This window comes from Echeneis naucrates, chromosome 23 (genome assembly GCF_900963305.1).
Source record: "Echeneis naucrates chromosome 23, fEcheNa1.1, whole genome shotgun sequence".
Taxonomy (NCBI): Eukaryota; Metazoa; Chordata; class Actinopteri; order Carangiformes; family Echeneidae; genus Echeneis; species Echeneis naucrates.
The window spans coordinates 16,142,274-16,169,591 of NC_042533.1; the positions used below are offsets into that span (position 1 = coordinate 16,142,274).

At 40.4% G+C, this 27,318-nt stretch overlaps 1 protein-coding gene across 1 annotated transcript in view; it reads left to right on the forward strand.

The window, feature by feature from the left end:
• Window positions 1-27,318, forward strand: part of tmem178bb (transmembrane protein 178Bb) — a 60,964-nt gene that overhangs the window by 22,461 nt on the left and 11,185 nt on the right. The window contains exon 2 of the mRNA XM_029495181.1: window positions 17,356-17,469. Within this exon, the coding sequence (XP_029351041.1) occupies window positions 17,356-17,469 (114 nt within the window). The remainder of the gene's footprint in view (window positions 1-17,355; window positions 17,470-27,318) is intronic.

Here is a 27,318-nt window from a genome sequence, read left to right on the forward strand (position 1 = left end):
GCTAGGGGTGTGGACACGCTAGGGGGGTGGTTAAGGGGCGGGAAAACACTGTCATTGGTTGTCTGGGGGGGGGGGGGGTCAAAAGGTTGACTAAGGACCTAGGATGGAATCTAAAACAAAAATCCAATTTTATTGCATGAAATAAGTATTTAATCACCTACAAACCAGTAAGAATTCTGGGTCTATCAGACCTGCTTTTTTGTTAAGAAGCCCTCCTGTTCTCCACTTATTGCCCCTATAATCTGCATTTGTCTGTTTGTTTATTTGTTTGTTTATTTGTTTACAACTCCGTTGTGGGAGTAATGGCTGTTCTTCCTGGGGTTCTCACAAAGGTCACAATTATACATACATAGTAACAATAACAATCTAGAATCATATATGGTAGTTACAAGGAAAAATTTACAATATTAAATTCAATAATTTACCACAGTGTGGACTACTAATTACAATCGGAATAAATTGTTAAACAGTTTTTAAAAATTTGCAAACACACCAAATCAATACCTAGGCTTATGAAATAGAAAAAAACTAAAACTAACAAACAAAAAAAACAAAAGAAACCAAGAAGTCAGATATTATAGACTCACCTTTCTAAAATAATCTTTTCCAGTTTGTTTTTAAAACTACTTATGCTTTCCAGCGATAAGAGCTCAGGTGGAAGCCTGTTCCACTCTGCAACAGCTCTGTACGTAACTGTTCTCTTAAGTGTATTCGTTCTTGGTAATGTGATAATATGGGAAATGTGAATGTTGTTTACTGCTTGTCATGTCTCATGGCTATGTTATGTTATTGGTTGGTACTAGTTGTAAATATAAGCAGTTAGGTTTACCAACAGTATATATATTCTTTACAAACAAAATAAGACTGCATGTCAGTCTGTCTTTTACCATTAGCCACAATAGTCTGTCATGCATTTCTGACACATTGTGCCTTATGGAGCGCTGAAGTATAAGGCAAGTCCAGATGTGAAAGTTATAGAGACTGATTTACACGTTTTTAAGATGACTCATCTAAGATATCTAATTAGATATTGGCACCAAAGAAAGTGTGTTGCACTCATTCATTCCATTTTGTTTTATTCCAAATATATATGTGTAACAACAAAACAGAAGGAGGCAGAATTTTTAGATGACTTTTTTTAATGATGGAAATACTGTACCCCTACTCACCTGTGTGAAGCTGGCCCCCCACCCCACACAAAACTTTTGGGTAAATGTTTAATTTGTGCTTCATTTGTGCTGGTTTGTGCTGTAAAAATTATTGTTTGTGCTTTTTAGCTCATCCAGAGTTCACCCAGCCCCCCATATACTCTGAATGGACCCGAAATGGTACGGATTGTTTGTGCTGGCAAAGCTTTACGTTTTAATTGACGTTAGGTGATTACCTACGTCAACAGTCCTGTCAACCAAAATTATGTCTGAAATACCAATAAAAGATTGCACTCCACAGCCACCGTTTTATTCTTTATTTGAAAGAAGATCATGCCCTGCACCATATTTGTCATTAAGGTGGACTCATGTTACCTTAACAAGCACTTTGTGAGCGCAGATTTCACTACCCCTCCGCAAAATCAAACTTCAGGCTAAGTAAAATGTGTAAAAACTGAGTTAAAAGAATATAGAATGAAAGACCTCACCAACATTCTGTGAACAATGTCTACAGTGCAAAATGACCAAAAATCTTCATCTCTGCTAGCTAACTAGTTTTAACATTTTCACACATCACATTTAAAAGAGCCAAGGACTATCTATCAGTCACAAATAATTATATTGACATCAGAGGATACAAGTGTCATGGCCTTCCTGACATTAATAGTGACAGAGAGCCCAAAATCAACAGCCCAATGGTGATCAACTGTTATATTAAAAACAGTGATGACTGCCTGCACACTGGCAACTCAAAACGATTCATGTCTGGAAAGTTGCTTGTGCAAATAGCCAAAGAACTCTGTGAGGGCAGGATGTATGGCAGGTCACAGACAGAGAAGCTGATGGACACACACAGTGGCATATAAAGTCATTGCATATAAAGTCAAGTTTCTTCTTCATGCTGTCAACTCCACATACATGTATTAATTGAAATAATTGCATGTGCTTAATGAATGCTGAGATAATAAATGAATAAACATGGGAACAACACATTCAAAGAAATATTATGTTCATATTAAAGGTCATTTACTATAGCGAAAACGGCAACAAAAAAAACTTTTCTGTAGGCTAGCAAAAAAAGCTACAACAATGTAACAAGTTTACCTGAAGTTCGTCCTGCAACAGTGGCATTCCCGGAACGTGAAGAATCACAAATGCGCAGAAACATAAAAAAAATTGAATTCCAAACAAAATGAGCGACTTACTCAGCGTGGTAGCACCAGACGAACCTTGTTTGACTGCATCCAAAGCAAATGAAGAGGGTAACACCAGCACCAGAGCATTTCAGGTGGTCACTCCATCACCAGAAATTAAAATGTGTAATATCCATAAAACCATAGTAGCACAAATGAACATTTTTATGACACAAACCAGCACAAATGAAGCACAAATGATCTGTACCATTTTGGGTCCATTCAGAGCTAATTGGGGGCTGGGTGAACTCTGAATGACCTAAAAAATAATCTTTAATAACTGAAAAACCGTAGCAGCACAAACAAAAACCCTCTTGGTTCCTCTGGTGTAGAGTTTTTTGTACCTCCTTCGGGAGTGATTTTATTTTCTAGCTGATTTAGAACCTGGTGACATCCCTTTAACATAGACCTGTTTCCTTTTATCACTCGGTTCTGAGATCGTTGCTGCCATGAATAAAGTCTGTGTCTTGCAAAGCCTCTGCATCTGTCTGAGTCCTGTCTGAGTCTCGGCTTGAAACCGGGAAGCCCTAAGATTAATACTTTTGGGAAATAAAAAGAACAGGCAAAAATTCCTGCAAAGAAATTCTAGATTTTTTTTTTTTTTTTTGCAGAACGCTGCTTTTTTACTGGGTCATAAGTTTACATACACCTTTGTCTTCAGGGCTTAGTACTTGGTAGAATTTCCGTTAACTTTTATAACTCCAGGAAATCGCTTCGGATAGCCAAAATCAATGATCAGATCAATGAGCTTCTGACAGTAATTCTTTGGAATTTTTGGCCACTCTTCCTGGCAGATTTGGTACAACTTGGTTAGATTTGTCAGTCGTCTTATGGACACGTTTCTTCAGTTCACTCCACATATTCTTGACAGGATTTAGGTCAGGGTTTTGTGAAGGCCACTCCAGTACTTTCACCTTGTTCTGCTGAAACCATTTTAAAATTAATTTTGCAGTATGGTTTGGATCATTGTCCTGTTGAAAGATCCAATTTCGACCAAGCTGCAGAGATTTGGCTGACTTTTTGAGGTTTCTTTGCAATATTTCCAAGTATTGCTGTTTTCTCATGATTCCATTGATCTTCTGGAGTTCACCAGTTCCTGACGCTGCAAAGCAACCCCACAACATGATACTTCCTCCATCATGCTCGACTGTCAGGATGGTATTGTTGGGATTAACGGCTTCACCCTTTTGCCGGAAAACGTATTGCTGGTTATTATGCCCAAACAGTTCAATTTTCGTCTTGTCCGACCAGTTGACACGCTTCCAAAAGGCTTTATCCTTATCCTGGTGCTCTTTTGCAAACTTCAGTCGAGCTTTCCTGTGACTCTCTTTGAGTAATGGCTTCTTTCTGGCCCGGTACCCTCATGCCCATGAGAACTCTCTTGACCGTGGACACTGTTCCTGAGGCAGTTAATTCATTGCAGATGGCTTTCTTGGTGGTCTTGGTTTTAATTTTTTACTTTTCTGACCAAAAGCTTTTCACCCCATAATTTCTGCACGTTGGCTTTTACACAACATGAATGAACACCGGACTAAAGAGATGATTCTATGAATGATTGCACAACCTGATTTCAATTTATTTACTGTTAAAGAGGCCAGACAAGTGGATGTATATAAACTTATGAACCACAAGAATCTGAGGTCATTTGGGAAAATCAACTAAATATCTAAATGCTACCATATTATGGTCATGAAGCCCATTAGTACAGATATGATTTTAGAGCATTTCTCAGGAGCAACAAACACTTTGATGAGGCCATCCCTGCACTGTTAATGCTGAACCTTGTTGGTATACAGTATTAACTGTCAGGTTTTGGGTTAAAACTGGGGTTAGTGTTCTGTCCATGTCACTTTCTGTTTTATTTTGTAGTCCTGGTCCCTTCGTGTTCCCGGTTATGTTACTTCCTGGTTGTGTCCCATGTTGATTGTCTTCCCTCCCCTGATGTGGATCACCTGTGTCTTGTTTACCACTGTGTATTTAAGTCCTGTTTTCAGTCTTGTCCTCGTTGGATCATTGTCGTTTCGCTGTGTCGTTGTCATTGTCGGGTCACCGTGTTGTTGCCTTGTCCATGCCCTGCCTAGTTGTCTTGCACATGCTCTGTAGATTTTTTTTGCCATGTCTGTTCTTGAGTAAAGTCCTTTTTTCCACCTACCTGGGTTTCCAGCTCCTGCTTGTGGGTCCTACCCGCAACACGCTCACCGCGTTCTGCCCCCCCAGTCCTGACAGAATGATCCAACCGCCAGTGGACCCAGCGGAGTCGGTGCTTGCTCTTGGGACTGTGCGGCTGTCCGTTCAGCCTGCGGTTCCCCAGCTCCCGGAACTTGACTTTTTTGATCCCAAGCTCTCCCGCCAGGTGGCTATGCATGAGGCGTGTATGGCAGCTGTGGATCGGCTGTCATCCGCGCTGCAGTTACTGGAGGAACAACGGCGGCGGACCTCCAGGCTGCCGCCGCAGCCACCTCATGCTCCCGTTCTGGCTGGGCTGCCGCCGCAGCCACCTCATGCTCCCGTTCTGGCTGGGCTGCCGCCGCAGCCACCTCATGCTCCCGTTCTGGCTGGGCTGCCGCCGCAGCCACCTCATGCTCCCGTTCTGGCTGGGCTGCCGAGCCGCCGCAGCCACCTCATGCTCCCGGTCTCGGCTGGGCTGCCGAGCCGCCGCAGCCACCTCATGCTCCCGGTCTCGGCTGGGCTGCCGAGCCGCCGCAGCCACCTCATGCTCCCGGTCTCGGCTGGGCTGCCGAGCCGCCGCAGCCACCTCATGCTCCCGGTCTCGGCTGGGCTGCCGAGCCGCCGCAGCCACCTCATGCTCCCGGTCTCGGCTGGGCTGCCGAGCCGCCGCAGCAGTCCTGGGTTCCCTGTTCCGGCTGGGCTGCTGCCGCAGCCGCCGCCGCCGCCGCCCTGCGTTCCTGTCCCGGCTGAGCTGCCGCCGCCGCCCTGCGTTCCTGTCCCCTGGCCTCCTCCTCCCCCCATCAGCCGATGGCCCTCCATCCCATGTTTGATGTTGTTTGGTTTTGGGACGTCTGGTGGGGGGGGGGGGGTACTGTCAGGTTTTGGGTTAAAGCTGGGGTTAGTGTTCTGTCTGTCACTTTCTGTTTTATTTTGTAGTCCTGGTCCCTTCGTGTTCCCGGTTATGTTACTTCCTGGTTGTGTCCCATGTTGATTGTCTTCCCTCCCCTGATGTGGATCACCTGTGTCTTGTTTACCACTGTGTATTTAAGTCCTGTTTTCAGTCTTGTCGTTTCGCTGTGTTGCCTTGTCCATGCCCTGCCTAGTTGTCTTGCCCATGCCCTGTAGATTTTTTTTTGCCCTGTCCGTTCTTGAGTAAAGTCCTTTTTCCACCTACCTGGGTTTCCGGCTCCTGCATGTGGGTCCTACCCGCAACACGCTCACCGCGTTCTGCCCCCCAGTCCTGACAATTAACCACCTGAGTTAAATTACATACAGAAGCCACACCACCAAGCTTCTTTTTCAGCGTACAATTATCTGAAAGCCAGTCTATGTTAAAATCACCAAAACAGTATTTTTCATTTGTTTATCTTTGTCTCTGGAGGCCTGTAGCAGCAACAGATTAACAATGGACCTGTAGCCATAGGGCTTCCACCCCAGCCATTCTCAGGTCATTTCTTAATTTAATAGGGATGTGACTCTGGATGCATATACATGTGCCACTACCATATTTTTCTGTCTTGTCTAAAAATGTGAGAACCTTGTATATTTAATAGTGAATCATTGCAGTGTGTCTCAGATATGGTCATATGCATATTTTCTTGCATAACAGAGCTCAACTCATCAACCCTATTCTATATTCTTATTCAAGTGTGCAAGTCTTAAACCCTTTTTTGGTAATTTAAGCATCTTTGCAAAAAGAAATAGTTAGCGATCACACATACCCATATAATCTTAATCCAAACTTTGCTGGGAGTTTCTTATACTTCATTTAGCTCCTCCAAGCTACTAAATACTTTGATCTGTCTTTAACCTGTTCTGGATTTCCATTCAGTTTGACAACTACCTTACAATCGTGGGTCCACATAGACTGCAGCATTCCCTGTTTCCTCAACAATCTTGCTTTTTTTTGCAATGTCAGTGTTTCTTTTGATGAGATGCATATATATATATATATCATTGCCCTTTAGCTTTCTGCCCTGTTTGAGTAGGTCAACTTTTTTCTTTCTATTGGAAAATCTGATAATGATGACATGATTGGCAACTCTGCCTGTCATCTTACCTACAGGAATTGTGTGGCATGCTTCTATGTCATCTCTATTGATTGAGATGTTTTTCTCCTGTAGAAAGGCAGCAATTTGGGCATCAGTTAACTTGTCATGTCTGTTCTTATCTTGTTGGTCTTTCCTCTCCACTGTTTTAGAATATGATTTTGTTTTGATGTTTAGTCCTGTCACAATAATATAATTAATTCTTGAGTACTGCTCTAGCAAGCAGTTCTTTAAAGAATTGATTCTGTTCTCTGCTCCTCATTCTTCTTTATTTCTCTTATTTTCTTCATGAGGTTCATTATGGTGCTCATCTTATTTGTCATGTTGGCAATGTCCATGGTAATTTCAGACATCATGTTTACCACATTCTTCAGGTCTTCTATGTCTTTAGTTCTTTTGTTGCCATTTCGCTCTGCTGGTATGTTAAAACAAATTAGACATCACTGACCTAGTGGTGGAAGCTGCTGTGGCCAGGATTTGGAAGCTGATGTGCCCAGGTGGTGGAAGCTGCTGTGGCCTGGTGGTTGAAGCTTCTGTGGCTTGGTGGTGGTAGCTGTCAAAGCCAGGTGGTGGCTACAGCTAAGGCTGTTGGCTAGTCTGCCACCAGGGATGACAGGCCTAGTTCCAATCAACCAAATATCACCTTTAGTCTTCACCATCCATAGCCATAAATCATCAAACATCACTTCTCATCAACGAGCAGTGAATAAAAAAAAAAAAAAAAATACAAACCCTGCAAACATTGAACAAAATAGGTTCTGCTGCTCAGTGCAAGATTTTTTATTATTTATTATTATTAAACGTTCACATTCACTGTTTGAACTTGTTACTTGTATAGAAGAAACCTGTCCACACACTCAATCAATCAGGCTCCTTCCTCTCCACAATGGCCAAGACCAGAGAGCTATCTAAGCACATCAGGGACAACATTTTGGACCTGCACAAGGCTGGGATCGGCTACAGGAGAAAAGGCAAGCAGACAGAGAAGGCAATGACTGTTGGCACAATTATTAGAAAATGGAAAAAGTTCAAGATGACAGTACCTTGTTCTGTGGCTCCATGCAAGATCTCACCTCGTGGGGTGTCAGTGATCATGAGAAAGGTGAGGGATCAGCCCAGAACTACACGGCAGGACCTGGTGAATGACCTGAAGAGAGATGGGACCACAGTCTCAAAGAAAACCATTAGTAACACACGCCGTCATGGATTAAAATTCAGCAGCGCACACAAGGTCCCCCTGCTCAAGCCAGTGCATATCCAGGCCCGTCCGAAGTTTGCCAATAACCATCTGGATGATCCAGAGGAAGAATAGGAGAAGGCCTGTGGTCTGATGAGACCAAAACCGAGCTTTTTGGTACAAGCCCCACTCGTTATGATTGGAGGAAGCAGGATGAGTACAAACCAAAGACCACCATACCCACTGTGAAGCATGTGATTTGCTCTCTATATGCCAGGGAAACCAGTCAGTGACAAACTTCTCCATTGACTTCTGGGCAAAGGCTCGTCAGAATGACTGGAACACTGGAGCACTCCATGAGGCTCTCCTGAATGGCTTGGCCATAAAGGACAAGCTGGTTTCCTACCGTCTACCCTCCACATTTAACATGCTCATAGAGCTTACCACCTGTTTGGACCTCCACAGCCTGGAGAAGAGAGAGAAGACGGAACACAACATTATCTGACCTCTCCTCATCACCCTAGTTCTCCACCTGCTTCTAGCTTCTCCTCACCTGCTGCTCCTATTCCTGCAGAGCCAGAGCTTCTGCAACTAGGTTGAACCAAGCTTACGCTGGAGGAGCGAGAGCGGCGTCAGACAGGGAACCTTTGCATTAACTTTGGTCAAGCTGGACATTTCGTCTCCCGCTGCCTGGTAAAAGGGCATAGCTCACCAGTGAGCGAGAAAGTACTGGTGCGTCCCATGGCAGCAAAATCTTCCTCTTCACATTTGCACTCCCTGTCTCAAGTCAAGCTCCTTCTTCCTGGTGGTTCACACACCTTAGCCACTTTCAATGATTCTGGTGCAGATGGCAACATCATGGATAAGAGCTTGGCCATGCAACTCAGCATAGAGAGAGTTCCTCTTCACGCCCCTGAATGGCCATCTCCTGGGAATTGTCAGTCAACTGACTTTGTCTGTGCATATGTTGGTCTCTGGTAACTATCATGAGACCATCCAGTTGGACCTCCTACCTTCTTCTACCATTTCTCTGATCCTGGGTTTCCCTCGGCTCCATTGACACAACCCCCACGTTGCCTTAACCACAAGGACTATGCTCGCTATGCACTAACTATGAGCTCTCTGAGATATGATGGAGCTTGGCCATTCAGAGCTTTATGTGTTAAAAGAAGGATTTTAAATTCCCCCACTGCCCCAGTGGGGAAGACACCTGTCTGAAGAGAGCAATTCACTATATCTAAAATCTGTTCCTCAAAGAAAATAAAATTGAATCTAAAAGCAGGTTGTTGGGTTTACTTGGGAGAAAACTCGACCAAGTCCTTGCATCAACCAGGGCAAAACTCTCCTTTATTTCCTCAGGTAAAAGCAAGTCCAGATGTGTTAAGAATCACATTCTGGTGAGATAAAAGACTGCCTCTGATATCATCGATTTTACTTCAGAAGTGGTCTGCAAAGTCCTCAAAGAGAGTGTCTGTTGGCATCTTCGAAGATTTATTAAAAGTGTTGTTGGTTAAAACATCTATGGCGGAGAAAAGAAATTCAGAGTTGTTTTTATTATCTGTGATGAGTTTTGAAAAGTGGGATAGCCATGCCTGTTTGACTGTATTATTGTAGATTTTGAGTTGTTCACATAGTATTTCATAGTTAACTGTCTCCTCCTCCTCTCTGCACTCCTGCATTTTCTTTTCATTTGTTTAATAACCTAATTTCTCCACAGGGGTGTAGGTTTTGTTTTTATGGTTTTAGTTTAGTTTAGAAGATTATTGTCTAATGTAGGTAAGAGCTGATGGTTTCTTTCTCTGATTGTTAGAATTTTATCTGTAAAAAAGCCCATAAAATCATCACTGCTGAGAGCTAAGGGGATCACTGGTTCAATTGAGCTATTACTCTCTGTCAGCCTGGCTACAGTGCTGAGGAGAAACCTGGGGTTATTCTTGTTTTCTTCTATTAGTGGTGAATAATATGAGCCTTTAGCACTGTGGAGAGCTTTTTTATGTTTTTAAGCTTTCTTTCCAGGCTCGTGAAACTCTTCTGAGTTGCTGGGACGGCATTTTCTTTCTAATTTCCGTGACCTCTGCTTTAAGGCACAAATTTGGCACAAGTTATACCACGGAGCCAGCCTCCTATGTTTTATAACTTTCTTTTTTAAAAGGGCAACATCATCATGATTTTAACAGTGTGGTCATAGTGCTAATCACAAGGTCATCAACCTATGTATGGCAGAAATCCTTATTTATCCTTATCCTTATTTCCAAAAACAGACAGCTCTGTTTGAGTTGATCTTGGTTGTCTCATCATTGCACGTTAGTATCTGTAAAATAGTAATCAGAAAGCTTCAGAAACAAACAGCGAGATTTGGTGTTGGTAATGTACAGTGGTACTGTACCTTAGTACATTTTTCGTGTATCTATACTTTCCTTAAGTAGATTTAGTTGGGGATATTTTTGACTCTTACTTCACTATATTTTACAGTGAATATCTATATTTTCTACTCCACTACGATTATACAATGCATTGTGTTACGCGTTACTGTCACATTGCATGTTTTATTGTTTGTTTGTCTTATTTTAAGCTATTATAAGGTTCCACAGAATGCTGCAGTGAATTCTGTTGAACTGAACTGGCTATCTGATATTTCTTATCATGATCGTTGCGAAATATTAACGACTGCTGCCATTAGCGGTTTTGTGCTTTTGATTCACACCCTTCATATCATTTTGCAAGTCAAAGTGTGAACTGCGCCACAGAGGGTAAACACAGTAAGAACAATCACCTTTCAAATAATTGATACCAGTACCATCATCTGCATCACTGTTATTTAAAATGGCACAGCCCATACTATTGATGTGTTAAAATACATGTACAGTCGGCACACTTAATGATATTGTAGACCACTGCATTAGGCAATACATTCAGCAAGTACTTTTGCTCTTAATACGAAGTATATTTAGAAGCAAGTACTTACTTACTTTTGTGCAAATAAAAAGGTTAATGTGGTACTTTTACTCGAATACATTTTATGTTTATTTATACTTTTACTTAAATGCAGTGTTTGGGTACTTCCTTCACCACTGGTAATGGATAAATATTAGTGGAAGAGTTAAAATGAATCCCTTTGACCATGATCTTTGATATATTAAATAGTCATTGTGAAGTAAATGATGATGGTTGGGATCTGGACAATGTGGTGTGTTTATAGCTTTAGTATTTCCTCTGTATGAGTGATTTATTTTTTTTTTTTGTTTGCACATAACTTTCGATAGATCAATGTTTATAGCCTTTGTGTTTTCCTCCATTCAAATGATTTTGAGTTTCCATAACGTTATATCGATTTACCTTTGATCCTCCGCTTAGAAGTGTGAGAGTTTTTGTTTTGACTAGTCAGGGTTTTCTTCTTATGGAGTATTTTCTGTTTGAACTTAGAATCTAATGACTTCCCTGTAAATATTAAAGTTTGATAGTACTGTTTGTTTCTTCACTCGGTTCTAAGATCATTGCTCACACGAATAAAGATCTGTGCCTCGCTCCCTCTGCATCTGAGTCCTTTCTGGGTCCCGTCCTGACATTATGTCCCACAATTTCTTATCTTCTAAGCTTTAATAATTAGTTCAGAGCATCTAAAATCCTCGGTGAGGAGTCATTCACACATCGTTCAGTTTGCCAATTAACACTCCAGGATATTCATGGTTAGTTTGGTTGGATGTGCAGAAAAGAAAATCAAACTTAAGGGTCCATGTAATTAATGAGTTTTTAGTGTCAAGTGCGTTTTCGAACAGTTTTGGAAATGACAACTGGACAGGATAAAGTATGTTTAGAGGACCCATAATAGAAGCATTAAGCATTCAGTGACAGAAAAAGTTTGTGCAAGAGATGTGTTTTTTTATTTTTTTTATTTTTTTGTTTGTTTGTTTGCACTCGGGGACTAAAGCCTTATTTTAATAAAGATTTTACAATTAAGAGGTATTCATGTGCTGTTGTTCTTAGCCAGAATATTGTTAAGGCAAACAGTTTTTCCCCAGATGAAGCATGTTGAATTTGATAATACTGAATACCATACTGAAAACCGTGAAAAAACAGACAGCTGGTGTTAGTGAAAAAAGAGCAGTCAGGTTACTCCTTTCAACCTTTTAAAGCCCCATCTCATTTGCCTATATACATCCTCTCAGCTGGGTTGATATAGGGCTGGGATGTGCTGTGCAGCATTCTAATCCTCTTGGTGTGGGCATGGGAAGAGGGGCAGGGAAGAGAAGGAGAAACCAAGTGGGTCACGCAGAAATGAGGCCATTGAGGGCTTGAACTGTTGCAGAACCTCCCATCTGGCAGGGAGCTGTCCAATGTATCTGTACATGAAACAGGTCAGAGCAGCTGGTGCATGGGCTGCCCTGGGGATGTGGCCCATGTTTACTGCTGCACTCACCATGGTTTAAATGCGTGCTTCAGCTATGGAAAACTTTCTGCTACAGTAAATATATTTTTAATAATTTATAAATTGGTTATTGTATGATGTGTCCAGCTTTATACCTGCATTAGCAACTGTTTTCTGTCAGTTCTGCTTTGCAAATTGAGTTTATGCTCCCTTGGTGTGCTCTGTCCACATGTGAAAAATGTATTTCCATCCCTATTAAGAACTACTACACCCCCCAATATGCTATCAAGACTATATTATATTTATGAAATATGAGGTTTGCATTTCTCTTATGCTTATTGCAGGTAATTCAAAATTTATTCGAACATGAGTTTTTGAAGTGATAGCACAGCCCTAGTATTATTTAATCAAAGTCAGCTCCACCATGCTGAAAAGCCAATGTCTGGACACATTTTGAAAACAGAGATTATTATTTATTATATTTATCATTTTCCATTAATTGAACACTGCTTTTTGAGCTCTTTACATTTTGTCTTTTTGTCCTTCACCCAAGTGCTTTCTCTATGTGTTGATCAGATGAACAGGGTTTTTTTTTGTCTCTCTAACCTTTTCAGCCCTGTAGGGTTGAACCTCTGAATTTAAATGTGGGAGGGCCAACAGTAAGGACTGAAATTCATCAACAACCCACTATCTCAGACCAGTCACCAAAACTATCCACTCAAGCGAAAACACGCAGTGTACATGTGACTTGTTGTTGTGGCTCCCAACTACCAAGCAGTGGGCCAGATGAGGTCTGGCAGTGGTGCCCAACGTGGTCTTCCAATCTTCCAAAGTTTCAGGAAAAAGGATCTCAGAGTCTTCAAAGTCTTTTGAGGTTGCATTTTTATTCAAAGTACAGCAAGTATTTGAACAAACAACTGAGTGGTTTGGACTCCGGGGTCTGTAAGCACACTGTGATATTTCTCATTTCTCATTGGGTTAACAAAACCAACAAAATAATTTGGTCAGTAAATTTGAAAAGATTTGAACAAAAACATGAAATATAAATATTCATTCCAATTTGAATGTTTGGCCTGATGGTGGTGCTAGAAGAAATTTGCTTATTATCAAGGGATCATTTATGTATTTAAATCATTTTCTGGAGGTGGCTATCCCTGTGGTCAAGTGTGTTGTTATATTCAACGATCAAATCAAATCAAATCAGATTTATTTATATAGTGCCAAATCATAACAAAGTTACATCAAGGCCAAACTCGTTATAAAATAATTTAAAGAGACCCAACAGATCCCCCGATGGGCAAGCACACAGTGGCAAAGAAACATTTGATTTAAGAGGCAGAAACCTCAGGCAAAACCAGGCTCAGGGGAGTGGCCATCTGCCTCAACCGATTGGGTTGAGAGAGAGAAGGAGGCACACACACACGGGGGGGGGTTGATTAAGGTAGGGAGAGATGAAAGCAGGAGGAGGGGATATTCAAAACAGATGCAAGCAGGAACATATGATAATGCATGAAGCACACAAAAATATGAGAGCAGCAGGCATTGCAAGAACATGTGATGGCGATGATTCACCACCTGCAGGATGAGGACAGGGAGAGAGAGGAGAGGAACTGGGAGAGACAGAGACTTCGGGAAACATGGTTAGTAGCATGTCAGTGCATGCAAGGAAGAGGGGGAGGGGTAGAGAGAGAGAGAAACAGAGGGAGAGAGGTCCCTTTGCTTCCCTCAGCAGTCTAGGCCTATAGCAGCATAGCTAATGAGTAAATTAATTAAAAACTTTTAACCATAAACTTTGTCATGTAAAAAGGTTTTATGAGTCCGCTTCCTGATAATGTTGCCTAAAGGAAGCAGATATAGGGTCAAGAGGATTGGTCCAAGTGCAGAGCCCTGTGGAATTCCATAATTTGCTACAGTGTGTGAGGAGGAGCTATTGTTCACATGGATATCTGATAAATGGATATGAACCATTTTAATGTAGTTCCTTTAATCCCAATTTCATGTTCCAGTCTCTGTCTAAATAGAACATTTTAAGCTTTCTTTTCAGGTTAGGGGAAACTCTTCTGAGTTTCTGGATAATTGGAAACTTTAACCAGCGCTGTTTTTGTGCTGTGATGAACTCTAAATTCTGATTGACACTCTTTGAACAAGCCATTCCTATGCAGACGGTCATATAATTGGTTTGCAACTACTTTTTTAATGACTTTAGAAATGAGTCTGAGTTGAGGTTTGATATCTGCAGTCTTGAGGGTCTAGAGTACATAACCCAAAGATAAGATGATGAGAAGCTAGCTCTGAGAAATTCAGAGGTGATAATGATTCCAGATGTAAAATATGTGTTGCAGTTGGTTCATGAGTTGCTGTACTTCAGTAGAAGATTATTCTCGGATGTAGGTAAGAGCTGATGAATTCTTTCTCTGATTTTGAGACTTTTCTCTGTAAAAACTCCATACAATCATCACTGCTAAGAGCTAAGGGGATCACTGGTTCAACTGAGCTATGAATCTCTGTCAGCCTGGCTACAGCACTGAAGAGAAACCTGGGGTTGTTCTTGAGTATACATGAGTGCACAGCAGTAGAAATCTATAATGATAGAAATAAAAATGCACAAATTAGTTGTATATATGGGACACCAGGGATGTTACCGAAACATGCATGCCTTTGGACAGTGGGAGGAAACCAGAGTAACCAGAGGAAACCCACGCAGACATGGGGAGAACATGCCTGTTTCTTTTTTCATTAAATTTTTTTTTTTCTTCTTTTTTTAGCCCTCCGTAGAGGGCCTTCGTAGGTAGTTTGTTGATTTGGATTTTTAATGAGTGAAATGACCTTTGAGTTGCAGGGAGGGCAGTGCTACACCTCAGTGAATACATGGGGGGAACAAAGGACAGAGAAGGGGTGGAAGGATGGACAGGGGAAAGGAAGCCAGTGGTGCTTGTAGGAACTGGTGGAGTGAAGGATTTTGTGCTTTTACTGTGACCTCACTCAGGATTAAGAATGTCCAGAGAGTTTCTTTGGAGAACTGTGGAGAGATGGGAGTCCAGCTAGGTGAAGGTGTCCCAAAAGAGGAGCCGAGTCAAAAATAGGATCGATAGTGATGGAAAAAGAGCGCGGCTGTTGTGGTGGAAAGAGGTGGAAAAGAGGAAATCAGGTTGTCCGGACACAGGTGTCAGATGGGGAATCTCTTTATTCACATCAGCCCTACTAACAATGTAGTCAGAGACAGAACCAACCAAAAAAACGTGACATGCTTCTTATTCCTAAGACAGGTTACGTGTGTGTGTTGTGTGGATAGCCTTAACCCTTATCTTATACTGACCAAAGAAACCCACCCGGGAGCCCCTGCGATGCCCCCGCAGGGGGGCACCTGCGAAACTGCCTACATTTGCATTATCTGGCTGATAATACTGTCAATTGGGGCAATTTTTCTTGTTTGTGTGGAAACTGACTGATGTGATGTTTCATTGACCATTATTTGGAAGAAAAGGCCCATTATCTGGACATCTCTTGCACTGTCGACTCCTTGGACCCTCAACACTAAAGGGAGCAATATGGCAAGCGTGCTTTCAAATTGCTTGGGCCATAATAAATTTATCAACTTTAACATAACTTATCCGCAGCCAAACAACTTTGCATTGCAGCAAATAATCCATGTAAATAACAGATTAGATGATAGATACTACCCAAAATGAATTATATTTCACATATAACCACTACAGAGACTTCTGAGCCAGCGAAAAATTTTAAAAGGACCTGCTGAAATAAAGCATTTATAACTGAGTACAATGACGAGTGACCAGTGACCAGTGTGTGAAAATAACAATTAACTTTGGCATGTTAATTGCAGTGGAACAATAAACAAACTTTCACACATAGGAGCAGCAAGCTAGTTGTGGCTATAACAAATGGATAAATTAGTGACATAGAAGTTGGTGATAGTTTGAAAATTATGTTAATTGAGTCACTTCATTGTTCACCTCATTAAATTTGAAAATGTTAAGCTGAGTGTATTTCATTAGCATTAGCATCTGCATTGTGGTGACTGGGGCTTGAAAATTCCCCCTTGTCCAAAGTGGGGATTTGCCAATGGTTTTGGAATCACAGTGCTAGTCAGACCTGAAATATCTGAAATGTTGGAGTTATCTTGATAACGCATCCAAAGATTTTAAGTTTGCACAACTTAATTATTGCCTTAAAAAATCTCAAAACTAAATTCCATGGCAGAAGAATTGTAGTATATTGAAAAATTTCACTTTTCTAGCATACTTTTCTACGTTGACTGTGTGGACCGAGGCAATTGATGCACAACCGACAGGCCAAAAGATCACCCCATGGCACGCTTTGGACAGCCTCCTCATTTGCATACATTTTTTTTGTGATTTTTTTGGATGCACAAAGAAATGTAGAAGTGAAAATAAGTCAGGAAGGAATACTAATGTGTAAAGAATGTGTGAAGGAATCTAAATGTAGGACTGAAGATATGAAGGAATGTAAATGTCATAAGAATTTGTTGGGGAATGTAAATATAAAAGCTAATTAATGCCTATTGTTATTTTTTGTGCTATTTTGGTGCAATTTGTCGCAAATGAATGTGTTTGTTGCCTTGTTTAGTTAATTTAATGGCATATCAAAATTATTTATAGCCTCATTCATTTATTTATGTATTTATTTTTACCAACTATTGGTCTCTCTGTTAAATCTCTGATTACATTAATATTACAGTAAATTTTTCATCGTGTGTGAACATATCCTGAGTGCAAATGCACAACTGTCCCCTCTTCTAGAGTTAGTCTGGTTTTAATTAAAAACTTCAAGCTATTTGAGAAGGTTTGATTAATTACAGTGCCGAAATTACTCACTGACGCTTCACATCTTTCCAAATGTGCCAACAAAGATTTGATGTTTTATTGGCTTTTTCTCAGGTGAGCTACTATGGTAAGATGTGAACTGTTTTGAAACATTCATTATGAGATGCGTCATTTCTAATGTGATCTGTACCAAAGTCACTGAGGAAAACTGTAGAAACAAATTTCTCTGATAATCATTGTATCAGACCTGGGGCTAATAGAATTGTGCTGGGCCTAATATGGTATCAGATTGGGTGGATGGTCCTTAAGTTAATAACAGACCATGAACTCATGTTCCTGTGGAACATCTTCACCTTCATCAAAGTCAGTGTGGATATAAGTAATAACCTGTGCCTCATCATTCTTACTGTATTCAAAAATATGTAAAATCCTGTTTTTCTCATCTGCAGGTTCAATTGCAAGGTGTTCCTACATCAAATATCACTTCTCCTCAGCCATGATACCCAAAAATCTCTCATACAACATCACCAAGACAATAAGGCAGGACGAGTGGCACTCCCTTCGTAAGTCTCTACTGTCTCTTCTCCTATGTGCCCTTCGTTTATTCATTCAAACTTTAGGGCACTCCTCACTTGCTGAGGAGTGTTTTTATTATAATAGGCATTTTTTTTAAGAACACAGTAAGATAAATAGAAATAAACTTCATTAGCCAGAGGGTTTTCCACTGCTTTGCTTTTTTTTTATTGAATTGGTGTGTGGCAAAGACAAGGGCCTAGAAAAATTCTCAGTGATCAAACCTGCAGGCTGCTTCTGCAATAGCAAATTGACCAGCAGTTGCGTTGAAGAACATTTATCATAAAAAATAAAAAATGCACAGGTACTAGCATAATGTATGTGTGTGCCACGTGTGTGCCACGATAGTGGCCACGTGACTCGTGTGGTGGTTAAAGCCAGCTGAAATTGTTCCAAGGTGCCAGGGGAGGGTTAGTTGCATGCAGGGCGAGTGATGTGCTAAAGCATGTGTGAACATACAAAAATCAACATAAACTCCTGGTTTGGTTTTTAACCAACAACCTATAACACGTACAAGAAAGCCTCACAGAGTAACCCAATATTAATTTACATGTAAAAAAATGTATTAGCTGCGCTTGCTTTTTGCTAGGTTGGCCCAGTGACCATTATCCAGTTCTTGGAAAAGCAACTGTCCTTCTTTGTGCTTAATCCAAGTCCAGAGTCCAGAGCTGCAGATGCGAGTGGTTAAATTCCTCCTTAGTTCCTTAAGTCGGTTACATTGCTGGTGTTGCAGTTAAATTAGCAGCTGATGCTAACTTGAGGCTCATTGGTTGCAGGAAACAGCACAGAAGCATTGTATTAAGTCTGCTGGCATTCAGCTTTTCCACTCTTAAGACATCTTAGGATCTCACGTGGCTACCATGGGAAGAATGAAGAGTTGCAATGGAGGTCAGGGCCAACCTTCCGAGCCAGGACAACTAGTCCAAGGGAGGACTTAGGGTATCCAAGCCCCTGTCCCAACACACTCCCTATCCCTACATTTTGTGCGTGGCGTGAGGGTAGTGGTGTCCCAATTCCTTTGTTCATGTATGGGTAGTGGGCATAATGAGGGGTAGGGCCTATGAATCTACCCCTTCAGACTGAGGGTTCTCAGATGCTGACTTCTTGAGGAAAGGCCAGTGAAAATTTTCCAGAATGCTTTCCATCATCATTTGCATACTGAATCAAACAACAATGGCGGCCCCCAGAGAGCGAGAGGATGTGGCGAGGTCAGAGAAGAAACACCACAAAAAACTTACAGTTTGTGGTTGTCTTCTGACATATGAGTGAAAAGATGATCATTGTGGGAAGCTTAGTTCAAAGGACCCTACTTTGTCTGTGGGAACAAAGGAGCATGTTGTCTTGTCCCTCTCTTGAATGGGCTGTCACCAAACACAAGTGAGGTCCTAAAGGGGTTTAGTATAGAAGGTGGTTTTTGTAGAAGAGGCACGTTTATGCAGACAGCAGGAATATGTATTCTGTTATTGTTTTAATGTGGTTTTTGATTCCTGAGTGGTTGTTGTCCTCTGTGCAACGTGACAATGACCAAAGCAAGCATTTATTAGTGTTAGTGATAATGAACTATATACACGTATCATGAATGTTCATGATACCAAATCTGCAAAGAGGTCATTTAGGCATCAAATTTCTGTTCATACTGATGAACATTCATTCATTCATCTTCTACCACTTATTTTATTTACTATTGTGTGGGTGGGTTATGAGTGTGACTGTGTGAAGGGCAACAAACTCTCCTACACCCAATCTGAACTTCGGGCTGTAGGTTTTACAAATTGGATAGTGATCACAAGCAATAGAAATATAAATACATAGAAAACTTTGTCGGTCGAGTGACCAAAATTCATCTTTGACAGGCTCATATAAAAAACTAACTAACTCCCTGGCCTGTTGTTGGGCCGATGAGAAGGCACTGTTGGCGGAAACACAGGCAAACAGGAGAGGGGCTGCAGAGTGGGCCTGCTAGTCAGACAGACTAGCGGCAGTCTCACAAAGCAGTGATTCCATGCATCTTTCTGACTAACGCCTGTTCCATCAAGACAGATCAATTACAGTTGCTGTTGGCGAGTAACAACACATTTCGGGACTGCTGTGTGATTATATTCTAAGAATCGTGGCTACATCCGCTCATCCACAATGCCGCTGTTAAGCTACCAGATCAGAGCCTACACCACCATGATAGAAATGCATTCTTGGATAAGAGGCGGGAGGGGTACTGTGTATCTACACACACGATGATTGGCGCACAAACAGAAAAACCTTTAGACAGCTAAAGGTGGTAGTCATAACAGCAGTTTACATTCCACCCAGCTAATGCACACATAGCCCTCTTGCTCCTGCATCATCATCATCTCCACGCAGATGTGGGATCTGGAGACTTTAATAGAGACTGTCTATGATCTGTGTTACTAATTCACTTTAATTTATATAACACCATAATGAAGTTACATCAAGGCACTCCACATATCTCCACATATCACGTCCTGCAGCACTTCTACTCCCTCAATAATAACTCCTACATCCTCGTAGTCATCTGTGGGCTCAGTTCCTTCGTGTTGGATGACATAGACCCCCATGTCGAGTTGCAGTCTCTGCTGCTCGTCAGGATCAACATCCTAAAAAAGCGATTTAGAACAAAGTATTTGTGAAAATCTGTTTTAACAGTGCAGTGGTTCCCAACCTTCTCTAGATTATTGCCCACTTGAAAATATTGAAAATGTTTGCGGCCCACCCATCTGACCTCATAACCTGGCTGCCTGGTGGCCTGCATGCATTTTCAGAGCATAGTATAACTACGGAAATGCTTTTTTCCCAGTTTTCAAATAAATTTTTTAACATCAGTCTTACTGCAAATATTTATATTGAGTATCCAATCCAACATATATCACAACATTTTGCAACTTACCAGGAACTCCTTTATGAGGTCATCAGGACTTGTGTTTTCAGGATGCATTCTCTGCGTTTTTCAACAGAGGGATTCTGTGGGACGGAGATACAACTTCAGAATCTACACACACACACTAGTCTCAATGTACATCTTAAGGACACAGGTTTTCATAAGGCTTGGGAGTGCAGTTATTCACAATAACAATGCAGAATCAGGGTACAGGTGATTAGAGTGTTCAATCTAATTCACTTGGAAGTTAAGTCCTCTCTTCTCATTCCCAGGTGGGAATGGGCCAGGTGGACAACCATAACACTTTTAATATTTGCTACCTGCGTTAAATAATCAGTTTAATTTACGGTACTCCAACATTATGGTATCATATGTACTGTTGTCTTTTTGTACCGCGGTCTACCATTGCTACCGGGTTACCATGCAACACTACTTTTTAAATACCTGGCAACTGATCAAATTTGTTTCCATACTTTTCCATACTTGCGTTGCAACCCTGAAAACAAGACTTTCAGCTGAGGTTGCTCATTGAGTCGCACACCTACCATAAGCTAAACACGCAAAGGATCACTAGTACTTTACCTCACTTGTGCTGTGTGATGAAAGGCATCTCCATGACGATTTCCTGTCTTCTATAGGCAAAGGTTCTTTCCATTTTCACTTTGATCTGTGGGTTTTTATCTAAGTTTTTCTGCTTATGCTCCAATACGAGTGCTTGCCTTTGGGCCTCAAGAGTTTCTGTAGTTTCACCCTCTGGATAATTAGGAAGGTAATTTACTTTTCGTGGTTTCTTCACTTGGTTTGGACCTAGGTTTGAGGCACCCCCCTCTTTCTTTCTTTTCATAGAATTTAGGCTCAACTCTGGGTTGCCAGCATTTCACAGTATTTGGCAGTAATTGTTTATTTTAGTGCCCAACCTTATCTTCCACCCGCCGTAACCAGTTCCTTGATTTCCTAAACAAAGATGTTTTGCAACCAGAGCCCGGGCCACTTTTTCCAAGTCTTCGTTTTCAGGGTACATTATGCATTTGACAATTTCTTTCACCAACACGTCAAAGAATGCCTGACCTAACTCTGCTACTTGGATTTGTAGGAGTGCCATCTTTGTGATATCGCAGGGATTTGTGGATGACATTGAAATTGAGGATGAGGGGGAGGTATTAATAAAATGGAAATTGCAACACAAACAAAAAGTATAGCATACTATGTCAGATTCAACCCATTTTCTTGAGTTTTTGGGCCTGTGGATCCCTGACTATAGTGACTCCTTCAGAGAGCAAATGAACAGCTGTTGCCCCCCCAATCCAAATATCTTTAACGCATTTACACATCATATTGCACATTTTTAATACATTTTAAACATCTGTGCCGTTTTTAATTTTTTTTTTTAAGCATTTTAAGATCTTTATACACGTTTTAAACATCTGTGCTGTTTTTTAAAAAATATATATTTCTACACCAGGGACCCCCATACTCTTTGCAGCAAGTATCATGGAATCTTTAACATGAACATCAATTCAAGGTGACCAAAGCCCATGAACACAGAGTACTGGACAGAGAAACAGCACTCTGCTCTCCCTCAGTAAGCCACAGCAGCGCAGAGTGCAATCCGCTGCATCTAATGTACTTAGCCCCTTCACGGAGAGGCCCTTTTCGGCAATTTCCGCCTTCTTTGGTATCACTGCAAATCAAGCTTTATAACTTCAGAAGTACTAATCCCAGAACTATGGCTGATGGCTAAAATGAAAGAAGACATCTGTACCTTTACATCTATTGACTTAAGTCCCTAAAAAATAGGGCCATTGAAAAAAAAACTATATTTTGGGGAAAAATAAAAAACCAGTTAGAATTTTTTTTGTGAAAGCAGTGATATCTCAAAATTATCACTATATCACTATGAAACAGGTTGAATTTTACATATATGGTTCACACACTCCCTGTCCACATGTGTGCCAAATTTGAGGTTGATAGGTATAACCTACTGAGGAACTATAGAATTTTTACCAAACAGTGCCCCTTGGCGATCTCCAGTGCGCCAAACCTATCCAAAATGTACCAATTTGGCTAAAATTTGCACTGCAAGATTTCAGTGATATATACATTTTTTTTAACAGATAACTTTTTGGGGCCAATCACAGACATGACTGATTTTAGGAATACGTTACAAAAGTAAAATTTCATTTGAAAATTGCATTTATAGGGCTGAATATGGTGTCCAAAATCTATCCAAACAGGAATTTGACCTATTTTTGCCTGTTTTATGTTGTTATTCTGAAGCTTTATAACTCCAGGAATAAACCCACAACTATCAGTGGTGGCTTAAATTAACAAAGACCTTCGAATTTAGAATTTATGAAATTTAATGTATTATCTTTTATTATTAATTTAATAATTACATTACAACTTGGGGCAGTAAAAACACGCTTTTAGTCGAAATGTCCATTGTTGACTTGTTGACATGGAGAGGAGAGCCAACAAAGGGACCAGCTGGCTGCAGGCGGCCGTTGCTGACGTTGCCCTCCTTTTCTTCCTTACTGTACAACAGTTGCAGCACCTCCGTCGGTGTAAACACCATATCCCCCATGTTGATGTGTCAGAAGTGTCAAGGATTGTTATACGTCAGAGGAAACCTCATGGTCTCTGCTATTGTAGGGACAGATTGTTTTCATCGTAACTTTGATTGAAAGGAGACGCTGCCTGTGCGTAGCAGATGCGCAGTCTGAAGGACCTTTAAATTAGCGTTAGCACAGAGGGGAAAAAAGACAAAATGTCTGATTAACTGGACACGATGGATAAAATTGAACCGCGGATTATTGTTGGGCACATCTTCGGCTTTAAAATGAGGCCAAGCTTGTGGTTTTATTCAGTGTTTTAGTTAGGGTTTGATCAAAGAATGTTCGTATTTCACTGCGATAGAAAACGACATGCAACTTTTTTTGTTTTTGGTGAGCAGGCTTGTTGAAACCTTTACTGGGAAATAAACTCAATTTTTGCACTTTGGTGTTGTTTCTATGACAGTATACGATTTTTTGGAGGTGAAAGAAACGTGGTAAAGATAGTACACATATGTTTACAGTCCCTTTGTTGTTGACATGATGCCACTTGTCTTGCCGTCGTCTCCTACTGTCCGACACATTTTCAGCAACTATGATAAAACTGGAGCGCCTAGAAACGTCAAAATTTTTGTGCATGTAGCTGAAAGTGTGTTAAAAACGTCTGCGTTGAAATTTTCATTAAACCCTGCCTACTTTTCCTGTATAAAGGAAGCCTTTCATATGTTAATTAGTTTGGGACGCCGGCATCCCAACCACTAGGGGGACTGCACAAAGAAGTTAGAGGCTATTTGTACCTCATACAAACCTACTTTTAAAAAACTGAACAATCCCTTTAATTCCAAGGACATTGATATCCAGGTGAAAACCCTAATCTTAACCAATATCCCCACCCAAAGCCTCATTTATATTGTACAATGGCTAACACAGCTAATATACTAGCCCACACCAGTCTAAAGCAATGACACGTACTCACCACTACTTGAAGCTTCTTGCCTGACACCATGGCAAAGTCGGCCACAATGACACCAAGACTTCACATCTTTGACAGGAGTTCACGTCCTTGACAACACAGAATATGGAATTTTACTGTTGTAAAAGTTGTAAGATGTGTAAACCTGCCAATTCATAATTCTACCTTCACCTGATATTGAATTTAAAATGGCATGTTTACTAAAATTATATTCATACCAAAATATGTTATGTACATAGCAACATTATTTCTATAATAGTATAATAATTAAAATGAACTGAATTATGTACTTAGTTTAGTATATCGTATATTGTTATCGACAAAGTACACAGTATCATAGAAACATAGAAACAATAAATGCTAATTTAGATTTCTGTGTCATCCCATATATTCGGTCCGTCCCACTTCATATTATAAGACACTACTTTTTTTTTACAAAACATACATCTACTGGTCTCGTTTTAGACCCCCGGAAGAACAACTGATGCTATGCAGAAGCTAATGGAGATCTGAATAATGCCCCTGAGCAAGATGGCGGCGGTATAAATCCCACAAGCCTGGATGCAGTATAACGTGTTTAATAGGCAGCTATGCTAGCAACATTAGCATCGTCTTAAATACATTCAGATCACAGATTAACGGCATTATTATATCACGTTTTAACAACACAATGCAACGTTTTAATTCCCATATGTTATGGTGTGTTAGTCAGCATAGTGGATTAATGTTTAAACCGATCTGGAATATACAACTTGTGTATTTTTGATCCATGCATAGTAATGAAATAACCTGGGCTAACTCTTGATAAGACAGAGAAACCTTTTATTTTTCTGGCTGTTGTTGTTTTTTTGTGTTTCTGCATGTTATCTCATGAATACCTGAATTGCAAGGAAGGGCAATTTGAATGCTAGACAATAATTTAGTTATCCCTGACGTCGTCTTTGATGTAAGAGCACTCGTATTTCTGTATATTTATGTAATAGTTATGTATTTTGGAAACACTTTAAAAACTCAATAAAAATAATGTTCAAGCAATAAAACTAGTGCATGCCTTTTCCAACCTCTAGACTAGACTACTGCAATCTGACTATCAGGTAGTCCCAAGAAATCCTTCAGTTGATCCAAAATGCTGCTGCATGAATATTAACAGCAATTAAAAAAATAGATTACATTTATCCTGTGTTAGCTTCTCTTCAATGGCTCAGAGTGAATTTAAAATCCTTCTTCTAACATACAGGGGGTAAAATAAGTATTGAACATGTCACCATTTTTTTTTTTTTTTCAGTAAATATATTTCTAAAGGTAAATTTTCACCAGTTGTCAGTAACCCATCAAACCCACACATGCAAAGAAATCATAAATTATGTGTGATAAAATTTAATGACAGGGAATACGTATTGAACACATGAAGAAATTGAGGTGCAAAAAGGCACCAAAAGCCAAGATAGCAGCTGAAATCTATCAGTAATCAGATAGCAATCCTGCTCATTGTCAGTGCAAATTAATATCAGCTGGTTCAGGCCCAACTAACAACCTATGAAAAGGTGTCTCATTGCCAGTGTGTTACACAAAGACATCTCACGGTGGGTAAAAACAAAGAATTCTCTCAAGACTTTCGCAAACCTCATTGTTTCAAAACATACTGATGGCATTGGTAACAGGGGGATTTCTAAACTTCTAAATGTTCCAGTGAGCACTGTTAGGGCTATAATCTGGAAGTGCAAACATCATTTCACCATAAACCGGTCGCAACCAGGTGATCCTCACAAGATTTCTGACAGAGGAGTCAAAAGCTTTATCAGAAGAGTTTTCCAAGAGCCAAGGACCATTTGTGGAGAGCTTCAGAAAGACCTGGAATTAGCAGCTACAATGTTTCAAAGAAAGCAAGTAATTCACTCAACAGCCATGGCCTGTAAGCACACTCACCACGCAAGACTGCATTGCTGAAGAAAAAACATGTTGAAACTCGTTTAAAGTTTGATGCCCAACATTTAAAAAGCCTGTGAAATAGTCTGGTCAGATGAGACCAAAATTTAACTCTGTGGATGTCATAATACACACCATGTTTGGAGGCCAAATGGCACAGCACATCACCCCAAAAACAGCATACCAACAGTGAAGTTTGGAGGTGGGAGCATCATGGTGTGAGGCTGTGGCAATGGAAACTTCATGAATATTATATGATTCATTTGGTTAAGTTTCATAACTACAACGCCTTCTTTCCTGGAGGAATGATATTTGAATGGCTTTGCACCAAAGGGTTGCGACTGGAACTTTAGAGCCAGACTCTAATGAGATGAGTGGGGGTCAGGTAGGTTTTGATTTGTGGGGCATGAATTGCAATTTATTGTCTGAGAAAGCAGGATCAGTGTCCAGGATGGCACTTAGCAGAGATCTGGAAAATCTCTGTTGGGGGCAACAGTCTCTAGAATCTCCACCCCCTCTTTTCGGACCTCACAACATCCTTAACATTACACCATGTGCTTTTAGCACACATTTTCATTTGGTCTTGAAGAAAAGCAAGATAAATATGAAGCTTACCTTGCAAACTTTCAATTTTCTGATTGAACAGCAGCCAACCCACCACAAAACGTGTATTAAAATCATAGATTTGTCCAAAAAACTTTTAAAATGACAAAGTGGAGCTGCTATATAATTAATTTACCTTTCTGTTTGTTGTTGTTTAATGTACCATGCTAATGTTTTCTCAGATTTTTCCCCTTCATACCTTCATTCATAGTATGATTGTATGAGTTTCAATAGGTTGGCAGCTGCTTTATTAGCTGATAATTCATTATACTGAGATCTAAGAGCAAGGAATTCTGTATGCTTATCTGGTAAACTAGATTTATTTTGATATTGATCAGTTTCAGGTTTTTTTTAATTTTTCTTCTCATTTCTTCCTCATTTAAAGTTGTGCTGTCTTTTGTTTTGAATTTGTGAAACACATGGTTTGACCCCTAATGAAGACTTTAAATGCCTCCCACCTTTTACTAGCTGGTGTTTCAGAAGTGTTGGATTCAAAATATGTCAATTTGTTTAAGGAATCTACAAATGTAGGGTTCACTCTGGTTGGAAGTACCATTTTGGGGGGTCTCTTCATCTTCATATACCAAGGATATTGCTGCATGGTCAAATAAATCTATGCTGCTATATTGGCACTCTTTGATTATGGAAACAAATAATTCTGAAACTAGGAAATAAACCATATATCCAATAAATTTAGCTCTTTTAAAAAATGGTGTTGTCTTCCTTGATGCAGGTGTTATCAAAGTGTTATCTATGGCTTGATTGATCCAGTGTAAAATTGAAGTCACCAGTCACTACATACAACTATAAAACCAGAAAAAAATAAAGGGAAAAAAAGAGGGACCCACCTCCCCACCCCCCTTTGCATGTACCATGTATCCATGGAAACCCC